General features: G+C 42.7%; 1 protein-coding gene across 1 annotated transcript in view; it reads left to right on the plus strand.

The window, feature by feature from the left end:
* Positions 1 to 23493, plus strand: part of LOC106749404 (discoidin domain-containing receptor 2-like) — a 191219-nt gene that overhangs the window by 79119 nt on the left and 88607 nt on the right. Inside the window, exon 2 of the mRNA XM_014628806.1 lies at positions 14774 to 14910. Coding sequence (XP_014484292.1) covers positions 14820 to 14910 — 91 coding nt within the window. The 5' untranslated portion in view covers positions 14774 to 14819. The remainder of the gene's footprint in view (positions 1 to 14773; positions 14911 to 23493) is intronic.

Genomic DNA, 23493 nt, shown 5'->3' on the forward strand with positions numbered 1-23493 from the left:
GGGGTGGATTATATCCACCGACCGGGAGAGCACGGGGCGGCCGGGGCAGGCGACAGGGAAGGAGAGAGGGTGGGTAGTAGCCATGAGGGGAGGACGAAAGTTCCTCTTGGCACTCTTACGTGCCGCGATAGCTTAAAACCGCAGGGTACGCGATAATAGCTAGCGATAGGTCCACCCGGGTTAGGCGATGGTTCCGCCGGCTATTCAGGACGAAGCCTCCTTCGGGAGCGCGTCTTACACGCGGACGACCGACCGTCCACGCCAAGCACACGTGTGTGTATGTGTGTGTGTGTGTGTGTGTGCACGTGTAATGCTGAGCTTCCGTTCCGTTTCGCACCCCTCCGTCCTCTCCTTCTCCGTCGGCGCACGATTCCGCAGTGGAGATGTGGGCTCTCGATAATATCGGAGGAAATATTCTTACGGTTCTCCCCTTCCCCCGTCGCCCTCCGCAACGTCCACGAGATACGTTCATAGGCGGGCGGGCGGGTTGGNCTTGCGGTGCATCCGACGAAGTTCCCTCGGAGGGCTCGATATGGAAGATGGATACCGCGCGTAGGCGTTTTATTATCGGCCCGGGTCACGAATAACCACCGGGAAATGTCGGATTTTTTCTCCCCTACTTTTCCTTCCCGAATCGTGTCGTGGTTTAATGAGCCGATAAGTCGGCTTGTCAATTGAGCGCAGGAGAGATGTGATTAATAATGATCGGCGGTGGTAGATAAGATGTCGGATCGAGGACTGTGTCGCGCGCGAAAATAAATGTCGAGGGGCGCAAAGAACGAGGCGGTTATTCGCGACTCGTCCTCGATATCCAGCGTGCCTTCGATAATTTTGTCCTTCCGAACGTCCTCGTGGACGTAGTCAAGGACGGGCTATCGCATTCGCGGCGAGCCTCTATTATTGGCGTCCTCCGGTTCGCTCAGTTCGATTTTTTCAGCTTCCGATACTCCACGAATAACTTCTCGCCCCGTCTTGATTGCTTACCTCGTCCACGTGAATCCCCGAGTCGAAATTTGAAATTCTATGTTATTTCTTCGAGCGGAGAGAACAGAAATAAGCCCCCACTTGTAGCACCGAAGGAGCACAATAATAGACCTTTGAACACTTGATGTAGAACTAAATTAGATTCAAACTGAGACTAAAATTTTGACTCGGGTCGCACGCTCTTTTTCAATTCTTCGTTCGCTCTACCACCGTTCACACGGAGGCAATCTATCCGATATTTTTGTTTTTCTTCGTATAATAATGTAAAACTTCGTATAATAATGTAGGCTTAATTTGTTTATGCGAACAAAAGAGGAGAAATTACATGTGGGACCGATAATTAGAGATCAGAATCAGATTTAGCAGCCCGAAAACTACAAAAAACATACTGTTACCATTCCGGGATGCAATATCGGCCTACTTTAACCATTTGATTTTTAAGATTTTGTTTATTTACTACAATTATGTGATACTTCGTTTCCACTGAAGATACGTAATGGTTTTAAATTTACATTTTTCTGTCCAGCAAATATCATCTAAAACTAAACTTTGATATTCCCAACATCATGAATGTAATATTCGTCGCAATTATTTTAACACATACAAATCAGTATCTACTTATACGAACGAAAGATCACATTGTATATAGCCAATTATATTTCCTGCTAGATTATTATTTTTACTTCTGCTAAATATTTACCAAGGAGTATTGGTGTGACCATTTTACTTGGATCAAGTAAATATTACTTAGACGGTAACGCTTTCTCATTTGTGCGTGCTTACACTCGTGAGGGGTTGAAAATCGTCTATTCAACGTCGCGCTTGCCCGGCCATTATAATTACAGTTGCTTGCGCGATGTTCAGCCTTATGTTCGGCGAGTACAAGGTAAAAAAAAGTGCACACTCGCAATCTGGGGAATGGCCGGGCATTTGTGACTCTTTGTGCACATGACGTCCGTTTTTCATGAAAATCGGCGCGTCGCGCATGCGGTAGCATTAACACGTACGGCAATATTAACATGTTTCCGCATGCTGGTAACGCACGTGGTAAAATTCTAACGCTTCTTTTATACATGTTACTTACTCCGCTTAACTACAAATATAATATATTCCACCACACGTTTTACGTAGAAATGTTCTCGTTATTTTCTGCATTCGGGGAGATCTGTCTCCGGGCGCTGAATAAACAACGCGTTAATAATAATAATAATAATAACAACAACAACAGCAACAACAATTTCCTGGAATAACCATCAGCGAGCAACGAGCGCACCGGGTGATTAGAGGGCGCGCTTAAACTCGCGCTCGCGATAATTTCGCGAGCGTATTCATCGGTTTTCGTTTACCGGGATCAGCGGGAGCGCAATCTCCGTATCGCGCTCCCGCGCAATAAGCTAAGGATCATGAGTGTACATCGCGAGGTGTTGCCCGAAGAGAACGGGGGAATAAAGGGTCCGGAGGGGGGGAGGGGGAGGATGGCCAAGAGAGAGGGGCCTTCCGTACACAGCGCGGCGCGGCATTAGAATAAACGAGCGCTGAAAGTCTAAATAGGGTTCTTGTGGGAATTACGGTGGCCTTAGGTAGCCTGGTATGCCCGGCTAACTGAAGTTAAGTAATTTATCCCCCGCTGCAATTTTCCAGCGCGAACTCTCATATTAGCATTAAGACGAGCGATTCTCGCGTTATTCGCCCCGGTCGGCCGGCCGGATAGCACGTAACGACGACTTACCGTCGCGCCGAACTTACCCCCTTCCCTCCCCCCTGCCCCGGGGGGGATGGCGAACGAGCTCGTCGCTTATTGATAAGCGGTTATCGAGGGGCGACACCGGAAAATATCAAAGCGCCGGGCGTGCGGAGAGACGCTAAATCGCTGGATCGCCACGTTCGATCGCGTTATTCCCGGCTAATAACGTTCGGTGCACACGGACCGCGCTCGATAATTCAAAGCGATATCCTCGGATGTTTAAAGCGAGCATCCACCCCATCCCCTCGTCTTCGGGGACTCCGAACGTTCGCCACCGCTTCTTCCTCCTTCTCCTTCGCCTCCTCTACCTTCGTCGTCGCCGTACGAGCCGCGGAGTTTCAGCGACTCTCTCCGGCTTACCGGAGGCTCCATAAAATCTCGAATGTATTTTGCAACGGCAGCAGGAAGAAATTGGCCCCGTAGTTCCCGTCATTACGGGACGGGGAAGCCGTCGGCGAGCGCTCGAGCCGAATCTTGAAAAATGTCAGATCCGCCCTGTCATTTTCTAACGAACGACGCGCAGCGACGAAGGCTGACGCGCGACGATCGGACATTGGCGGTCTATTCCTGATCTCGCGACGTTAATTAATCAGCTCCCCCTTGCTTCCGCATTAACTCCGTCGACTAATTAACATTCGATGTCTCCTGCGCGATTAATGACGAGCGCTTCGACGGAGACGCTAATCAAGGAAAGAGGGGAGACGTCCCGATCTCGAGTCGGCAGTGCGGGACTCCAGTCGGTTACGTCAACGTTTCTCAATCATACGTCGGTTATTACGGCGGTTTCGCAATATATGAGGGCGTATATATTTTTAGACGACAAAGGGGAGGGTTTAATAATGCGAGGGAGGATGTATTTTGTAATGACACACGCGGAAAAGAGAACTCAGTCCCTGCAACAAAGCAGAAACTCGGTGACAAGAAACGAAATCTCGGCGACAGGAAGTGATATCTCTGTGATCGCGGCTGAGAACATCTATGTGAACATGCGGCTACGGTTAAAGTTCGGTTGAGACAACCGGAAACAATTGGCTGAATGGAAACCTCCTGCGGGAATCTTTCTGCTCCTACAACCGAATTCTTGGTCCTCAGGCGACGAAAAATTCAGTTACGCCGACGAAATTGCTTCTCCCCTGCAGAAATGTGCAGAAATCAACGATCGACGATCGGCGAGATGGCTGATCGCTCTGCGTGGTCGTTTCATGTAATAAATGCAAAAAAATTAGAAAAACGGAGATTTCAAAGTATGACGTGCAAAATAAATTAATTAGGATAAAGTATCCTCTTATCATCGATATTCTCGATCTTCGCTGCCGGACCCCGACTTTTCACGACTTTCCGTTCATACCGAGTCGCGTGCTACATTATCGAGGCTAACAGTTTTACTCATAATATATGCATTACAATATTATATATTGCATATTATAACTTAAACGTCGGACGAGCCGAGGGTTCTTTTTACGACCCGGCGTATCTCGAAAAGATACCGCGGCGCGGTAATGACGCGTCACGATGCGCGACGTCGCGCAAAGGCGATGTTTAATTACGAAATTCGGAACGTCCGACCGGCATAGCTAATGAGGCGAAATGTCTTCAATTAAGTGTATCACAAGGTATCGACATATCGCGCCCAAGATAACGAGCCGCAGCCGTCATATCACACGATCGATATTGCAATAGCGGAGATCCCTTTGAGCGTGCCACGGAGAGGCCCGCGTGTGTACACACGGATATGTATGTGTGTGTGCCTGTGTGTGCGCTGGGTGTGCATATGCGCGCACCACCATTCGGCGGCGATAGCGACGAATGAGGTGCGTGTATTAGCAAACAACACAAGCGGGCTAATTTAAAATTAACTAATCACTCGCGGATAGATAAACGCAGTTACGCCGTCACGTCGGAGCGTAAATTAGCATTACGGAGTTAACGGCTTACCGGCGAATTAGACGATCATTGTGAGGCTAATTATGTCGCGATAAACTCAGTGTGATAGGTGAATGACGAACGCGACGGCGACGGTGTCGGTGTTGCATCATGAAGCCGGATGCGCGATCGGCCCACTTTGCTCGTCAACAGTTTTTCGCGCGAGCCCCGATAAATCCGACGAACCGAACGAGTGAAATGGAACGAGCTAAATGAAAAACTCACTGCCATGTCGGAAGTATTTGCTATTTATTATTACGTACTATTCGCGTCGGTAGCGATTATTACTAATTGCGAACTGATGTGAATTGATTGCGCATTCTCTTCGTTTCGTTAAATGACGTCGGGTCAGTTGGAAAAGTTCGCTTCGATTCCCACCGGATGATGCCGTATACATTATTACAGGCAACAATAATGATTGATAATATTCTGCCGCCGGACTTCAAAGAATCATGGATAACGACGGCAGTTTCTCGATTGATGAGCAATTTATTCTCATCGAATGCAGTGAATATCAAATTTAATTCGGAAGTCGCAACGAATACTGAAACTGATCTAATATTTGAATCTTTTCCCACTCTAGAATACGCATTAATTGGGAATCTTTAATTATAATATTCCGGTCTGAGAAATGATAATTGATTTTAAAAAATATTTCATTGATTTATCTATTACTGAACTATAAGTTGTCATTGAACTACGCAAGTTAGGGTTAGGTTGTTCTGTGAACCGAGATAACTGAATGTATTAGCTATTGATTTTTCCCTATTTTCCTCGTTTGCTTGTTTAAGACGATCGGAAAGATATCAGAAGATCCTTTTCCGCATAATAAAGGAATAATACATAAAGAATATCCCACTTTTGGCGACTTTTAATTTTACCGAAAGATTCCCTGAATTTAGAGTTAGTTTTATCTTGGCGAAAATATCGAGGGAGATCATTGTGACAACTTTTCAGTCTTCAACCAGTCTTCTATCTTTTTAGTGAAGTCTCAAATTAAAATTCTGTTAAATTAAAGTTCACTTGAAAATTCTGTTAAATTAAAGTTCACTTGAAATAAATCGGAGAAAATAATTTTGTTATCAATTTAGTTACTCGAAACGTAGCTCGCGGAAAGCTTCATTTTCTCAATCGTTTATATCTCGGAAATTATTGGTGCCTCGACATTTTTGTTGAGGAAAAGTTAACTGGAAATTGCTCGGAAAACTTTTCGGTAAAATTAAAAGTCGCGAGAACTGGGACACCCTATATATCGTAAAATTGTTCAAGCTTTAAAGAATATATAAGATTAAAGATAACATATAAGGATATACAATAAATATACAAAATAATGTACATAATAATTTCAATGTTTATATTATATTTTTTTTATAATGCCGTATAAATGTCACAGATACGTCAGTTTTGGGCTCTTGTTTCTAAAAATGTCAATCCTCAAACATCTGAAGAAACAATTATTCGCAAGGAAATGTAATCTGCAATCATTTTCGTGTCGCTGGTTCGCATGCAGCCGCAGAAATCTTCAACGGAGTTTTAGAGCCCGAGAGCAAAATGCGGCAAAATGTCGGTTTTTCTGCTTTCCTCCCGTATGTTCGCGCAATAGCGAAAGGCTCATCAGCGACATGTACTGAGTGAATTTCTTGACGCTTCGCCTTCGGAGCGTGACCGGCCGGCGTTGAAAGCGAGAACCACATCGGTCGCGTGAGATAATTAGTGGGATCCGAGCGATACGTCAATTAGCCCGGCGCGACTCGTGGCGCGGGCCATTACATGTATAAATTGACGCCCATTTAATTATCCCGTTGCCTGCTATTGACAGATGCGCGCATCGGCTTTGATCCGCGCGACTCGTCGCGTCAAAGCGGCCACCGCCCGTGCGTCTTAGAGAACGTAAGAGAGTAAGCAGCTGCGTCCTTCGGAGAGACGCGCGCCTGTCGATGGATGCACGTGCGTGAGCTTATGTACCTGTGTACGCGTGCATATGTGTGTGTCTGTGCGCGCACGTCAATAATCAATTAAATTATCGGCAAACACGTCTAGGTAGACGCCGTCCTAATTTGCGCCTCCAATGTCCAAATCGCCGTGGCGACGCGCAGTTATATGGGAGCACCGCTAATTATTTGCAGGGACCAGAAAACGCAATCTAAACGGGCGATACGCCTCCTCCTCCTCCCCCACACTCTGTTTATCTCTCTCTCTCTCTCTCTCTCTCTCGTGGGACGAGGGCCGTTAATGGTATTTCGGTGACATCCGGGTCGCAAGTGTGCGCACTAATTAACGCTGTGTCGATAGCAATGCTACATGTCCTGATACGCCAAGAAACGGCTGTAACCGCGGCGTCACGTTGCGTTTACAATCTATCAAAACGCGATAAATCGCGCGAGCCCGCGAAATTATGATTCGCGCTCGGCGGGAGCGGAACGCGTTTAATTTAATCGCGAGTCTTGCCAGTGAGTACGCAGTGCCCCGTGGAGTATTTGGGAAACATTTCGCAGACGGGCGAAAAGCCGACGGGCGTGAAAAAGCGCGGCGAGGAAGCGGCCGACGACGGCGCCGGGTCGAAATTTCGATATTACTCTGACGCTTCTGACGACAGCTCGCGACTACTCAGATTGGCCTATAGATTAGAAACCTACTTTGACGATACCGATATTTATTAACTAATTACAAGTAAAATTAACGTCAAAATTCAAGTCATATTCTCATATATAAACGAGACAAATTTTATACGAATAATATATATCATATTATAATCTTATATGAAAATCAAATCGTGTTTGATGAAGAAATTCTATATAGTTTTACTGAAAATATTGTATTCTAACATTATTCAAGAATAATTCTTATTGAAAGGAAAAAATATTGGATGAAGAGAACGATATCTTCAAACTAAAAATTGCATCGATTTGAAGATATCGTCTTTTCTATTTAATATTTTGTCTCCTCGACTCGTAAAAATTATTCTTGAATAACAAGAATATATTTTTAATGGAACTATATAGAATTCGGTGGCCGAATACATCTCGCCCGGCAAGTGGGGAGGTTTCCAGATTCGACTCCTGGCGGAAGCGTTATTCGTCGCAATATTCTTAAAAAAAGAATCAAAATTAAAGGCTTACTTTAACTATTAGTTTGGGAATGGGGAGTTAATAAGAAATTGTTAATAATGGTTAATAATGGGATACAGGGTCGGTTTGACGTGAAAGGAAGATTCTCCACGTACGTTTGAAGAAGACTGACAGAATAGTTGACGCGTGCGTTTGACACTGTCAAACATATTTATCCTCCCATATAATAATAATTCTCGCATCAACAATCTGCGTCGGCTCTTATTGGCCTAATTTCATATTCCCTTGATTGTATATCACGAGAGCCTATACATATTTAACTAATTGCCGTGATTGATTAAACAACGATGATAGCGACGATCTTCTACATTTTTATGCTAGGAGATCCTATATATAATCTATATAGTTTCGCCTATAATAATCAATATATAAGCACTTGTGCCCCGAATAGGTCTGAATGTAGCCCGAGGTAGTTAACATTATATATAATTAATATGGTTAATGCACGTTGAGAAGTGTATATATATTTAAAATTATTTAGTAATGAATGAAGGGTTATTTATAACGCATTCTCGACAGTCAGAATATAGTGAATATATGGTTTATTTGATTACATTAGCGTATATCATTGTGCTAGGGTGTATATTTATTTTAGAAATGATTGGAGTATCAAATCGGAGGTCAGGTAAGATTTCAGATAGTTGAGAAAATCGACATGAACTGTTTAATACAAATTTATTTGTAGTTTAACTAATTACACGTCACTTAGGTTTATCCAGTCATGACGGAGAACACGAAGACAGAATTTCTAAACGAAAATTTACTCAGCTGCTCTCAAATCACATTTTTCTTTTTGTTAACCGTAATACTTGTCGATTTTACGTTGTGAAAACCCGACGCTAGTACTTATGTTCTGAAAGAAACATTTTGCGACTTCTCCCGCATTGCTTCTTTCAAAATAAGTACATAAACGAAACACTTGACTGATCTGCTACTCATTCGAACCTGCCCCGGTCTTCCCCACAAATGTAATTTTAATGCTGTTTTAAAGCTATAAACGTTCTCAATGTTTCGATAATTAAATTGACATGAATATTCCAAACCACCTATTTTGACGTTAAAAACAGCGAAGACGGAAATTTGAGACATCATCGCAGATTAAATCGCATTAAATCGCATATTAAATCGCATTAAAATAATAATAAATAATATCATTAGAATTCAACCTATTTTGCTATCTTAGCAAAAACTCAAACTGTTATTATAGAATTAAAAGTTTAACGTAAGTCCAAAAATTTTGGATTATTCAGGATGAGACGATAATTCTTACACCAGCTTGGTATCTCCAAAGCGAGGTAGGAGAAAAAAATTTGTCACGCGAAAATCGCATTGATATCAGCTCGCTTTCGAGCACCTCCTGCGAATATAAACATTTTTCCAACTTCATCCAGCATCTGATAAGTTATTTTTATTCCTTGAAAATATTCAAGGTGTGGCAATACACACTATATTATACACACACACACACGCGCACGTACATGCGCATGCACAGTGCGAGCCTCGATTGCCGGCGATATTTATTGTGATTTATCGAAACAGAACGGCCAATAATAATTGTCCGAGTGATACTTTTCACAACACACACCGCCGCCATTGTCATGGCAATTTCCGCGAGAAAACACGACGCGCGTAACATTGTCGTCGCATTAATATTTATCGCCTCTCCCCCCTCCCCCTGCAGCGTTCAATCCTTCGTCTCGCGTATTATCATGAATATCCGCTTCTCTAATAGTAAAATACATAAATAAACATTTGTAAATACGTAAATACGGCGGCGGCCGGTGACGCGTTCACTTCGCCCGGTCGATCGCGAACGTCTCTTTGTGGCTGCGTCGCGTCCGCGGAGAGTGAAAGAGAGAGAGAGAGAAAGAGGATTGATATGCGTGCGGAAATTTCACCCGGCGCTTCCTCACATTCGGAAATTTATTTCCATTCCTTCCGAGCCGTTCCGCATTATTCAGCGCGATCTCGCTCGTTAAATATGTCGCCCCTGCGTACACGCGTAAACACACACACACACACGCAAGTAGAAGCCGATGTAGATTCGCGCGGTGAATAACGCTAACTGACCGGAGCACAGTTTGTCACGTGACCTCCTCGATGGCGGGTCGACCCCGAAAAATTCGCGATATTTATTATGGCCGCGATATCTCTCTCTCTCTCTCTGTTCGTCTCTGTCACGAGAGATATTAAATCGTCGCGCGACGGCGTCGATTAATTAACGTCGCATCGGTCGACGCGAATTCTTCCCGACGTGGACATTTACGAGCCGGCCGCGATGCATTATGAGCGCGAAGCGCGAGCAGAACACGGAGGGAGGGGAAGGGAGTGTGCGGCGTCGGGCAACTTAGTTTCCGAAGCTTCTATTTGCGATCAATTACTCTTCGTGCAGTTAATTACTCTTCGCGTCTAGTTGCCGGCGAAACGTCGGCGGAAGTTGCGCTCCTTATTTTCGCGATGGCTCGACGCCGGGCGCTACGTAAGATACGCGAGCTTCAAGCCCTCCGTCGAACGCGATAATAACAAGGCGAGAACGAAAGGGAAAGAATTTCCCCTCCCGCTCCACGAGAGAATCTTTCGAGCGCCGCTCCACCATTGAATTAAACCCGACCGCGTCGAATTCGCAGCTCGGTGAGATTAGCTAATTTTCCTTAATTTTTTTTTTCCTTCAATTTTGCTCAAGCGTCGATGGCCCGACGAGGAGAGTTCGGCAATTCGCAGGTTCGGAAAAAATCTGAGACGGGAAAGAAGTACACACGAGACTAATGGCGCAACTAGTTTTTCTTCTTTTCGGCTGAGGAACGATTCCAGCGGAAATTTCTCATATTTTTGTTAATATCTCTGAACATAAAACCGTAAGAAGGAAGTATAAAAGAAAAATGTTCTATATAAAATTTAATAACATCCTATATTCTGTAACACTGTGATAAAAGAAGTCAATTTTAAATTAAGCAATGCGGGGTGGGAAAAAAATTTCTTGGGAAATTTCTCGGGATATTTTTTTTCTTGAAGTTCTCGTTACTGTGTTATAGAATATACACGGAGGAAAATATTTCTTTCTGGGCTTAATGAAATTTCCTTAATTGAAACGAATTAGTCTTGTGGAATAGAGCAATCGTACGAATATTTGATTCAACAAACTGCTTGCTTGGCTAAACAATAAATATCTTTACGTCAAATAATATATTTCTTCTATATTTTCATCTAAAAATTGCAATAGTTGTCACAAGCAATAAATTATTTGAAAGAAGTAACACTATGTTAGAAAAATATTAAAGAACTTCTTTTTGTTTCGTGGAACAATATTTCATGTATTATGAAATAATATTTATTTGTTGAAAGCAAAATATTATATTTCCTCAAAATAATATTATTTTTTCTATCACAACATAATTTACTCTAATGAAACAACATTTTCGCATTTAAACAACAAAATGATATTTGATATTAAATTATATTGTTTATATTAAACAAGCCCGAATCAATCAAACGCGTATATTAAATCCACAGGAGTCCTTTTCTCTGTGTATATGCTATTAAATACTGTATTTAACATTTTTCCAGTATTTCTTACAATTTCAGAGATATTGATGAAAAAATATGAAAAATCGCATTTTCCTCGAAGGAACGTTTTCACTCTTGGACCCCGTTTTTCAGCTAAAACGACGAAAAAACGGCTTTGTTATTAAGTCCATATGTGATTTCTTCCTGCGAGATTTTACGTTCTTCGGGGCGTGCAAGTTATTTTACCTTCTTTACAAGATCGTCGATTAGTGAAAAACGATACATAAAAGCCGACTTGCTCAATTAAAATGCACATATTAAGCAAGAGATCACGGCTAATGGATCTCTCGAACGTATACCCGACGATTAACCTTGAACCTCTCGGTTATTCACGCAAGCAAACATGGCCGGCCGATATTACCGGCTTCGTATTGTTTAACGATCTCCGGGCTCTTGCCAAAATATAATAAGTTCGCTCATTCACTCGCTCACTCGCTCTTTCATTCCAAGGCTGTGTTCGCCGTCCGGGTCTTCACTAAGACACGCGGATGCGAAGTTGGTCTAATTGGGCGACGACTCGATTTCGTGCGGTTTTCCCTCCCTCTATTCCTCTCTCTCTTTTGCTCTCTACGTTTTCTCTAGGCCACGCACGTAGCACAGGGGATCGTCGTCGTCGCCGGCGAAGGCTGACTGGCCGTCCAGCATTGTACCAAGAAAAAGGAATACGCGAACGTGGCGTGTAGTTTTACTCTTAAGTCGATTAAGCTCCTTTTTCTACTCGACCCTCCGCCACCCCTGGTCGTCCCTTGCGTTTTCATCCACCGCTTGTGTGGCCGCTGCTACTCCGGCCGCCACTACGGGGAAATATTTCGAGAGGCGGTTTGGAAAATGCGCGCGTGGGATGCCTCGCAGACAGACGTGACCGAGTGCCCGATCGGGGGTTTTATCCGAGCCCCCGAAAACAATGGTGGGCAAATTGGAAGGCAAGCGGCAACGGACGATACGCGCCGGGCGGACGCGCGAGGACTCCCGTGAGGCACGCCTGCGACGCGGCCGGCCTGAGTCCGTCTTCTCGGCTTTAAATATTGATTCCGGAGATCGGCGGAAATCAAACTAGTATTCTCCCCGGGGAGACGTTCTTCCGTGGAAAGTGGGAAGAGCCGTCCCAACATGTCACGAGACGTCGACGATACGTGTTCGCGAGCATATACAAGATGAAAGATAGAGATAGAGAAATAGATAGGCAGAAAGGGAGAGAGAGAGATAGAGAGAATTCTTTAAGAATTCGTTGAAACTTGCACTATACATACATTTAAATATGACATCTAATTATTGGCGCAATTATAAATAGATTGACTATTCAAAAGCTGCGGTATTCACAACTAAAGACACATTTTATACGTATTCCTTGAAATTAATTACCTATTTTCCACTTCTATTTTTAATTACTTCTAAACCGTATTTAGAATTTTAATGAAAAACTGTGATATTAAGAATTAATATAGACATTTTACAAAAATTTCAGAATTATTGAAACATTGACCATTTTATTTTCAAAATACAACAGAGCACTATTTATTTTGCGCTCTGAGTCAGCGACCACTTAAGTGCTTTAGCATAATATAATTAAAGAATCACTCCGCAGAAAATAATAATCAACATATTAGCATGAGATATAATTAATTGACCTGTACAAAGGAGAGAACAAAAAGAGCCGTAAGTGAAACAATAAAGAGAAATTAGCTTGATATAGAACAATCTGTTCATTATTCTATTTACTGAATATAATTATAGAGTTTAACCGTTTTAGTGCCAGGGGTTTTTAAAAATCCGTGTCGGATTGTGCCATGCAGCGCGATAGCGCTTCGTTCATTTATCTGCGAGTAACGCCGATCGACGCGATCGCGCTGCTTTTTTCTTCGTCGAAATATGCCGCCCGGCGCGCTCGCGCTTCATTTCATCAGTCATATCAGAAACGTTATACTAAACACTCAAAAGTTTGCGAAATTTGGAACCGAGCGCGTTGCGAATTGATGATCGCGACCAAACATCGCGGCACATTTCACCACAGTAGGCGAACAGCGCGATCGCGCTGCGTGGCGCTAAAACGGTTAATCTTGAAAAGAGAGAGAAAAACACGTATATTTTAATACTTATTTGGAACGACCGATTTTCACGCCATCGCTGGCGTAATTAACATGTTGACGTTAGAGAACTACGTTCCCGATATCATCTCAAGAGCAAGAGCGTGTTATTTTAACACGCCAATTAATTATATTGAAGAGGCTTAAGAGGTTAAAAATAGATTATTATGTTATTTTGATTTTAGCGCTTTTTTCCTGTATATTAATTATTCGACAATATTCGCGATAAAAGTACTGCAATATGGTATTTTGTACCACCAAAGGGATTATTATTCTCGTTGTAATGGAGTGCAATTATATATTATAATTAAAAAAATTATTTCCAAAAGTACCTCTATGCGAGTTAATTTGCATCTGCACCATTAAGAGATTTGAAAAACATGCCCATATTAGTGATTCTTTTTTTCTTTAGGTCGACGTCACATGTAACAAAACAAATAAGAACTGCATGACTTTTATAATTCCATCTATCTTTGGTAAAAATTATCCGCTCTTATGATAATAGCCAGAAATGAACGAATATATCCGCTTAAATGAATGGCGTAAATGAATCAACTCGTAATGAAACAGAGAATTCTTTTCGCACGCCAGCTACGAAATAACTCGTATTTGGCAGTCAATATGTCGATGATTAAAGAAACGCGCCGTACCTCGGCGATTAAGATAATTGTAGCACAAAATGAGTTCTTTAAGAATTCGTTGAAACTTGCACTATACATACATTTAAATATGACATCTAATTATTGACGCAATTATAAATAGATTGACTATTCAAAAGCTGCGGTATTCACAACTGAAGGCACATTTTATACGTATTCCTTGAAATTAATTACCTATTTTCCACTTCTATTTTTAATTACTTCTAAACCGTATTTAGAATTTTAATGAAAAACTGTGATATTAAGAAGACATTTTACAAAAATTTCAGAATTATTGAATCATTGACCATTTTATTTTCAAAATACAACAGTATATAATTTATAACTTATAGAAACATTCGAAATACATATGTATATGCATATATTTAAATATTCACATACCTCTTTCTACTACCTGTGCAATCCTATTAGGTTAACTAATGCACAAAAATATCATTAATAAGAAAAATAAAAAATAATAATAACATTTCATATTTGTAATATCGTGTATATATGTCTATTTCAACTTTGTCTTAAATTAACTTTTATTATTTACTAGTAAAATAAATGTATAGAAACATAATTTTGCTTGATAAATACTAAATTTGTGAATGGCTTCCTTAATATGCCATTGAAAATGCGGCACAACTATCTTAAAGGACCGGGGAGAACAAAATCTTGACTCGAACTTTGCGGTTCTGATTGCAGCCGTTTTCGTCGAGTGCTCTCATGAAGTCATCACTCAACGGAGAACATGGAGACCGACTGCTTATCGATAATCGCTAGGCTGTGCATACTACTGATGCTGTTCGGCCCAGTCACAGATGTCCACTCGCTCGACATACGTAAGTACAACTTGAATCGCCGGACATTCGAGCCCTTGATCATTCACGAAGGACGAAAGCGTCTCTCCGACAAGGAAATGTACACAACCTGTCCCTCATCGATTCGGATGGGCTTTGAATACGGGTAGAGCGGCTAAAAATAATCCCTCGCACGTTTAGGGGTTGAAACCCCCGATGGTAATTCGATGAAATTGAAATTCGGAACACCTATGAAGCTCACAAAAATTGCATCGAGAGATAGTTCTGCATATTTTCTCGTAAAATAATTCTTGCCAAATTTCTCTCCCGTATCATTTCTTATAAGTTGACGCTCGGAGAGAAAACATATGTTATAATTCGATTTTACGTACACTGAGAGAAATTATAATTATTTTCGGCCTCGACTATATCTTTTTTATAATTTTCACCACAAAAATAGCAGCAACAATATGCGTATAAAGGTATTATCGCTGTAGTAACGTTTACTAGAAAAATGGTTCTCCTGTCTATAATTCTTTCATTATGACGATTATAGTTACAAATAATATTTTTCTCTCGGTGTATATTCTCTCTTTTCGATCAATCTCGGAGGATTGTGCATTTCGTCAATTTTGCGGAATCATTTTCAGGGTTTCATTGTTACGAAATAATTAGGTTAAGCAGCGATCAACGCCGCGCATATTCGGTTCACGAGAACGCCAAGTCTCTGAGAGACGGTAATCCAACGTGGGAAATTGACACATATCAACGATTCGCGAAGATATTCGCGTGAACGGTTCCGCTCGATTTGCAGTCGCGCTATTTCCAAATGGAAGGAAAGGTCAGAATATGGCCAGAGATGCTTGCTTGTACTTGCAGATATCCGTTTTTAATGTCATATGAGGCGAAAAACGGCAGAGCGAGAAAGACGCGGCTAAGATCGAACTCGGGTCTTCTGCTTGCCAGGCAATCTCGCTCTCTCATCACCGAGCTATTTAAGCTCCACATTAGTGGCATCTCCTGCTTTCTTAATTAAGATAGTTTAAAAATAAAACGAGTTTTTCTTTTAAGAATTCGTCGAAATGTGCATTATATGTAGATTTAAATATATGATCTAATTATCGGCTCAGTTAGAAAGCGATTGACCATCCGGGAACTCGGGCATTCGCAACTAAAATGACCCCTTTTATACGTATTCCTTGAAGTTAATGTCCTATTTTTATCTTCTATTTTTTATTTCTTTCAAACCACATCTACATATTTTGAGGAGTAGGAGTCGCGTAAGGAGATTCACGTAATAAAGGATGCACTCTGTTTTATGTCCCTTACGTTCTCTCTGGCTCACGTGGTCTATGCGAGTATCCGCGAACGAATGAGAGAGAACGCAAATGAGAGAGGGACACAAAACAGAGTGCATTCCTTTCTGCGTGTACTTTGACCCCCACTTGGTCCAGATATATAAAGCATCACACACACACACACACACGTACGTGTAATTTTAACAGCTGTCTGATCATCTACTACGCATATTCGTGAATCACAGCTTCGCTTTGTCGTAATTTTGGCATGTTCCAAGACATGTCAAAAAAAGAAAGAAAGAAAACTGCTGCAGCCGTGCCCAACTGCACGCACGTACGCAAAACGTGAAACGATTTCGGCCAGCCCGAGAATCCAACGAGCACACCTCCACCCTCCTGGTTTCACTTACCACGTGGAAAATAAAACCCGAAGATCGCACGGCTCTATTTCCCGGCGAAATTACTATTTCTATCAATCCCTCGCGCCATCCAGACGAGCTATCGATTTCGATTTCCGCGCGCACGATTGCGCCTTCCGCCGAGGCGCGAGTGCCTGCCTGCCTGCCGGTCTTACATCCCCGAGTAACTTAATATTTCGGGAGTATTCCGACGAACATTAATTACGGGGGAATATCGACCAGCAGGAATATACCGAACGCCGATATATTCTTCGAGCCGAAAGGAGCCAACATGGTAGAACAATACTCGCGCAATTTTCGCTGCGACAGACAATCGCAAAGCGGAGAAAACGCTCGTGCAGCCAGCTGCGCACGGGAAGTCAAACGTCGCGTTTCCGGGAGGAATACCGGAGCGTTGCAACTGGGGAGAGCCCGTGTCGAAGTTACCATCCTTACCTCTTACCTTCCCCCCCCCCTCCTTTCTCCCTCACTCTTTCTCGATCTTCTTCGCCTTCCCGGCCGGCCGTCAAATTTTTCATCGGGAGCAGGTGATTTCCGAGTTTTTATTTTCTCACGGCGATGGCGATGGGGGTGCTATCACTCCGCGGTAATGACTCGCTATTCTCCATCCGCCCGGGGGATCAATTATTTTGAATCCAATGCGACAGGATAAATTGCATCCCGCGGAGGGCCCCTCGCGCGCCCCCCTCCCCCGATCTCGTCCCGTGCCAAGATTCCGCCGGTCTCATTCTTACCGGCGCGTCGGGCGTCGGGGTGGAGAAGCGATTTTGCGCTAAAAGGCGCGCCGCCTTCGGAAAACAACCCCTCATTACAGCCGTACACACCGAGAGCCGGCTCATAGCTCGACAAATTGGTCCGAAAACGGCGTCTATCGATTGCCCGCTCTCGTCCGTCGCTTCCTCGCGTGCGACTCGAGTGTTCGGAATATTCTTCCGCGGAGTCTACATGCAGGCGGGGGTTGCGCGAACGACGCCGGTCTGCAGCTCCGTGCGATACATTTTCACGTCTTATCGCGCGTCTCGCGATTTCATCGCTCCCGCGTCGATCTCCCGCGGATAATCAAGGCCCACGGGAAGTTGCATCTCGGTTGCTCAATTAATCTCGCACTCGCGAGATTTCTTCCGGCGGAATTCCACCGGGAAGGCAGAGCGATCGGTCGAGTAATTTGAATGCGAGTGACTCTTCAGGATGTACAGAATGAATCCTCCAATCTACGTCGAGTGAATATTTTCATTGGGGATTGAAGAGATCTGATGAACCCGGCGGTCACAGGAGCAAATTTATTCTAATTTATTGAAACATTCGCTCGCATGGATTAAGGATACGTACGAAAGAAAGAAGAAAAGTCCTAGTAGAGCTGGACTTTCGGTCTTGTGATTCCGCGTTACTTTCATTTAATCGCCTCGAGTGAGTTTTGATTCGTTTTGAATGAAATTTTACTCCGAGAAATTGGAAAGTATAAAACGTGCGCAGAAAAATATTCGGTTGAATCAAATTTCCGACAGCAGCGCGTTCAGAGTAAATTTTCTTGATTCAGTAGCCAATATCATTAAAACTACTATTATGTTATGTATTGTTTCAATAATTAAAGTATTAGTTCAATGTTCAGTTCAATAGTTTTAATAATATCGTCATTGGATCAAAAAGACCCACTCCAATCACGCATGCTGTTGGAAATTCTACTGAACAGCATTTTTTCCGTGTAGTTAATTGTGTCTGGAAGATCGGTTGCAAGATCAATAGATGACCGATAAACAAAATCACTCTAATCGATTAGAATATTCGTTCATATGTGAATTAAGAATCTACTCTAATTCAGGATCAAACTCCTGTAATTTCAAGTGGTATTATTTTCACTATCAGTTCGAATGAATTTTCGAATTATTTAGTGAGATTGCATTTTAAAAAATTCAGAGAATATAAAAGACAAATTATAATTGCGTCTAAAAGGTCAGTTGCGGGGCTATTAGAAAGCGAAGAAAATTCTCTATAATTGTTTGAAGCATTTGTCCGGATTAAATGGATTAAAATGGTTGTACCGCAGAGTGCCGCATTGTCAGTAGCGCATCAAGGAAGCTACTTACAAATTTAATATTTATGAAGTAAAATTACGCTCCTGTACGTTTATTTCGCTACCTAAATAATAAATATTAATTTGAAACAAAGCTCAGGCAGACATACATACGCAAAATCACAAATACAAAAGTATTCTTTCTCATCTTTCTTATTAATTTTTATATCGATGCAAATATTTCTTGCACTCAATTTAAGATTAAAAATCTTCTAGAATTATTATTCTCCCTCATGTATGGAGAATATTTATCGTTGATTTAAAAAACTATGTTTTCTGTGCAGTACGAGTTATCAACGATGCGCTATCGCTTCGGATGAATTTTCGCTTGTTTTACATGAAATTTCGTTTCAAAGAGTCCAGAGAATCAGATCGAAATCTTTGTTGGGGCGAGAATACTCGAGCGAAAGCGGATCGGTTAGTGAAAATGCGCGACGGAAGACAACGGGGAAGTTTGAATCGCGCTGATGCTTTCTGCGAGTGTATTAGCGTGATCTGGGCCGGAACGCGCTCCAATTATTTGAATCGAAGCGGATCGTTGATTCGTGTGGAGGTGTTCGAGCGCGAGGAGCGCGAGTCTTTTTCACAGCGGGGAACTCCCCAACGGGATTCTTTCTTCGTCAGTCGATTATCGGCGTACATACATACATACATACATATATATACACACACGTAACGCCGTGGTTTCCGGAAGATCGTTCAAACCGCTTAAGAAGTTCACCGAGATTATTGATGTTTCCGCGAAGCCCGCAATGAAGGAGCCCGTGTCTCCATCTCCGCTTCGCCGTAATACGATCTAGGATGATGCACGTGCCTAAAATAACGTCGCGCTTTCTCCGCACGCAACACGCGAGTTTATGTGAGAATTTCGCATTCGACGGGGAACCTTAAACGACTTTCCTCCACTCGTCGGCTGCTCGAACGCTCCTCGTATTCGCGAGCCATTTTTGCAATTTATCGTACGACGAAAAAATTGAGGGACCGCTTTTTAGCGAAATACTCGCGTTCTGAGATATAACTGAAATAATCATTATATAATAATAGCAATATTTAATAATGCAGTTTATTTGATTTCGCCAATAACTCATAATCACTTTAATAACTCAAAAAATATCTGAATTGGAGTTAAGGAACGGTCTGACATATGGAAGGTCTCGATATTTTTATAAATTAGCAACATTAGGACAGTTATATTCAGGTACCTAAAACTTCATTCGTATATGTAGAAAATTAATGTATTCATGTAGTAAACAATTTCGAACTCAGTGAAAATTACATTATCTCATTTTTTAATCTCACATTTCAGAAGTGAGTAAATTATTCGGACTAAGACTATTAGATGTTGTAATATTTTCTCAGAGTTCATAATAAAGAAGTGGGTTAGGTATAAAACGGTATAAGAGCTCTTATACGTTTTGAAGACAACGAAGCGTGCTTCAAAAATATCACAGTAGCATGCCATAAAGACGTTCGTTTCTACGTGCATTGTATCACGAATTCTATCTGTGTGATTATCTATGATCTTCATTGTTCTGCTGTGGTTAAAGGAAAGAGTCTTATCGTAAAAATAATGTATTAAGTTTAATTTTGAAAGTATAGTCGTGTTCGTAATTTCTAGTTATACCTGAAGTATAAAAACGAAAAATATATGATACCCTAATGTAACTACGTGGAAAAAAATAATTAGCTCCTGCAGTTAAAAACTAGCTAATTGTTTTTTCTGTGCACAATTACAGTCGTAAGAATTAGTTCCCACAACTAAAAACTAGATCTGGTAACTAAATTTTAGTTGTATTATATAAAAAGTTTTTAGCTATGGCGATTCTTTTTCCCATGTACATTAAAAAGAGACACCCATTTGAACAGACATGCATGTGTAATATAGTTCAAAAACTTGCATTAATAAATGAAGGAAGATTAATTCATTATGATTTTTTCAAACATAACCTCACTTAATAATAATAATAATAATAATAATAATAATAATAATATTTTACGAACAATATTTGTACTATGAACATAATTGTACTATAATTTTAAAGATTCGAAAAATCCGTTTCTTCCCAATTCCCTCGCGGATTTTTTTTTTATTTCTTATCACCTTTACGGAAAAAATAAATATAACAAGTTTTAATCAAACACATATCAATTTTCTAACCGAATGTTTGTACTTTTGGGACGAAAACCGCAGAAATCCGCAGAAAAATGATAAAAAACGGCTTTCCTTCTAAATTTTAAAGCTCATCATTTGTACAATGTGCATTTTTAAATCTTACTTGTGTCTCAAATTACTCGTCTCCTTCCCTCCCTCCCCCCGCCCCTCTCTCTCTCTCTATTATACGACTAAACTTCTCTATATTATTAACCATCTTAATGGAACAACGCGGGCGCGCAGGGGAGGGCCTTGGATCGCGGCGAGCACGGCGAATGCAAGCTCGCCTGCTCGCTCGCCGCGTCACCGTCACACGTACGACTGCGTCATATTTTACAAAAGGTCGGTGCCATTACTCTTACACCTTCCTCGCGGTAACGACTTCCTCGAGAGACGACTTAATGGACGAAAGGTCGTAGAAGCGGAGGAAACGAGCGGAGGTCGCGCTTAGCGCGTAGAACGCCGTCGGCGCGAACGCGACCGCCGCTCGGGATTTAAGGATGCGTCTCCTCCTCCCCCTCCTTCTCGGATTTGTTCGAACGATCGTGTCCTATCGTAGAGCTATCCTCTGTAGCTCAACAAAAAAAAGGAATAGACTGCTCCCCGCTATTCACGCTCGAGGAGACGCGACGACGACGAGTCTCGGCCAGTCGTGGACGACGATTCATCGGCGCTCACCGAGCTCTAACGTTATCCAAGGGGCGGGGGGGGTTTCTCTTTTTTCCCCCGGCCGGGCGGAGAGTTAATGGCAACCGGATCCTAGAAAACGAAGGAAACGGCGAAAAGCGGGAGAGGGTTGTAAACAGATATGAAGGAAAGGGCTGGGCGTAGCGGCGAAGGGTCTCGGCTCGCCTGCAGGGAGAAACGCGGGAGGGGAAGGAGGAGAAGGACGACCATTGTTGCGAGCTCTCGCACCGGTACCAGGTTCTGCTGGCGTTTCCCTCGTTATGGTAAATGGTCTGTCTTCGTGGTTGGGCAAACAGTTACACAACGATAAGTGTCGGAGCGGGCCGGGCGTGCTTGGCCGCCATCTCGAGACGATCTCGAGGACTTCCGCGCGCCTTGACCCTTCTGTCCTTCTTGCGAAGGTGAGTCGGTTCGGCGACTGTCGTCCTCGTCGCCGTCGTCGTCACAGTCGAGATTCTCCAGAAGGTGTCCCGGTGTGCTCTGAATGACTGCTAAAGATGCACAAAGGCCGCCATTGTCTGCGAGCAAATCATCTCGTTCTGTTCCACGTCGTTACCGAAGTGTAAGAGTGTAAGTGTATGCATGTGTGTGTGTGTGTGTGTGTGTGTTGCATGGCGGAGCTGACGTACACGCGCGTTTTATTACTCGGAAGATGCCCACGTTAGCGTGCCGGCAAGCCAGCTAGCGAATAAGCGAGCGAGCGAGCGAACGCGCGCGGACGAGAAAATAAACTGGGGGCAACACCGACGTCTGAAATTACGTTGTAAAACTAACGTCGCGATTTACTCGATATTACGGGAGATAACTCTTCAACGGACGCTAACAACGCGCGGCGCGAAACCGACTCGGATCGATTCGGTATTTTCTTTAATTTTTCCCCCCGCGGAATAGTGTCCGGGGAGATTTAAAAAGCGGAGGAAATTTCCCGATCGCGCGACTCGAGCGATCGCAAAGTCGTTGGAACGTTTCAACGAAGTGTGATTCGTGTGATGTAATTAGAAAAGAAGTAGCAAAATCGACGTACCGTTCTATTCTCGGGCCGTAAAGTTCTGTTGAAGGTATGAAATTAAAATTTACGTACATGAATGCAAACCAGAAACTGTGCCAAAATATATGATGGTTTTATAAAAATGACTATATATTTCCTAATAAATATAACTCATTTTTTTAATGTTCGAACATCGCCACTTTTAGAAACTAGATCATAAAATCGACGTGCCATAAATTATCAGATGAACTTTAGCGCGAAACGAAAAATCAAACAACGCTGATAACACAATCGAGCGTGCTTCTAAACAAAAACTGCCACTTCAGTTCCAACTGCTGCACACAGTAGACGAAGTTCATATTCTGTCGAGTTCAGTACTTTACGACCGAGGAAAGTGGATATGTCCGTTTACAATACCTATATCGGTTTCGATGCTTTTCCTATACGGAAAACAAATGTGGTAAACACGGGCCGGGAAGGCGCGAGGCTCGCCGGCGACGATTTACAAATTTCCCCGTGAACCACTTTAGATCGTCTCCCGCGCGATCCGATTTAATATTCGACTGCAATGCCTCAAGCGTGATCGCTTAAACTTTGGCTCCCAAGCGCTTCCGCCGGGCGACGGGGGAAAAAAGCCCTTTATTATTCCGAACGCCTATTTTCATGCACGAGAATCCGTTCGGGAATGATCTATACATTTTCTTCGGCGCGAACCGACTCTCATAAGTCGACCGACCGGGGGGGGNGGGAAGGGTGGAAGGGGAGGAGGCGCGTTTAACAACGTTATAACTTCGGTAACTAGGGCAAATTCGCCGGCAAGGGAGATTTCTACACGTCGTTCTACTTTCTAGCCGATAACAAATTAGCCAAGTTCAATATTTGACTTGGTAATGATTTCGGCATCGTTCGCATTACTTACATGTTCTATCCACATAGACATATAGCACTCAACGACAATTTGTCCAGCTCGCGGGAAAATCAATCGCAATGAATATCGCCAAGGCGTAAAC

Source organism: Dinoponera quadriceps, unplaced genomic scaffold (assembly GCF_001313825.1).
Source record: "Dinoponera quadriceps isolate SergipeBrazil2010 unplaced genomic scaffold, ASM131382v1 scaffold3386, whole genome shotgun sequence".
NCBI classification, from domain to species: domain Eukaryota; kingdom Metazoa; phylum Arthropoda; class Insecta; order Hymenoptera; family Formicidae; genus Dinoponera; species Dinoponera quadriceps.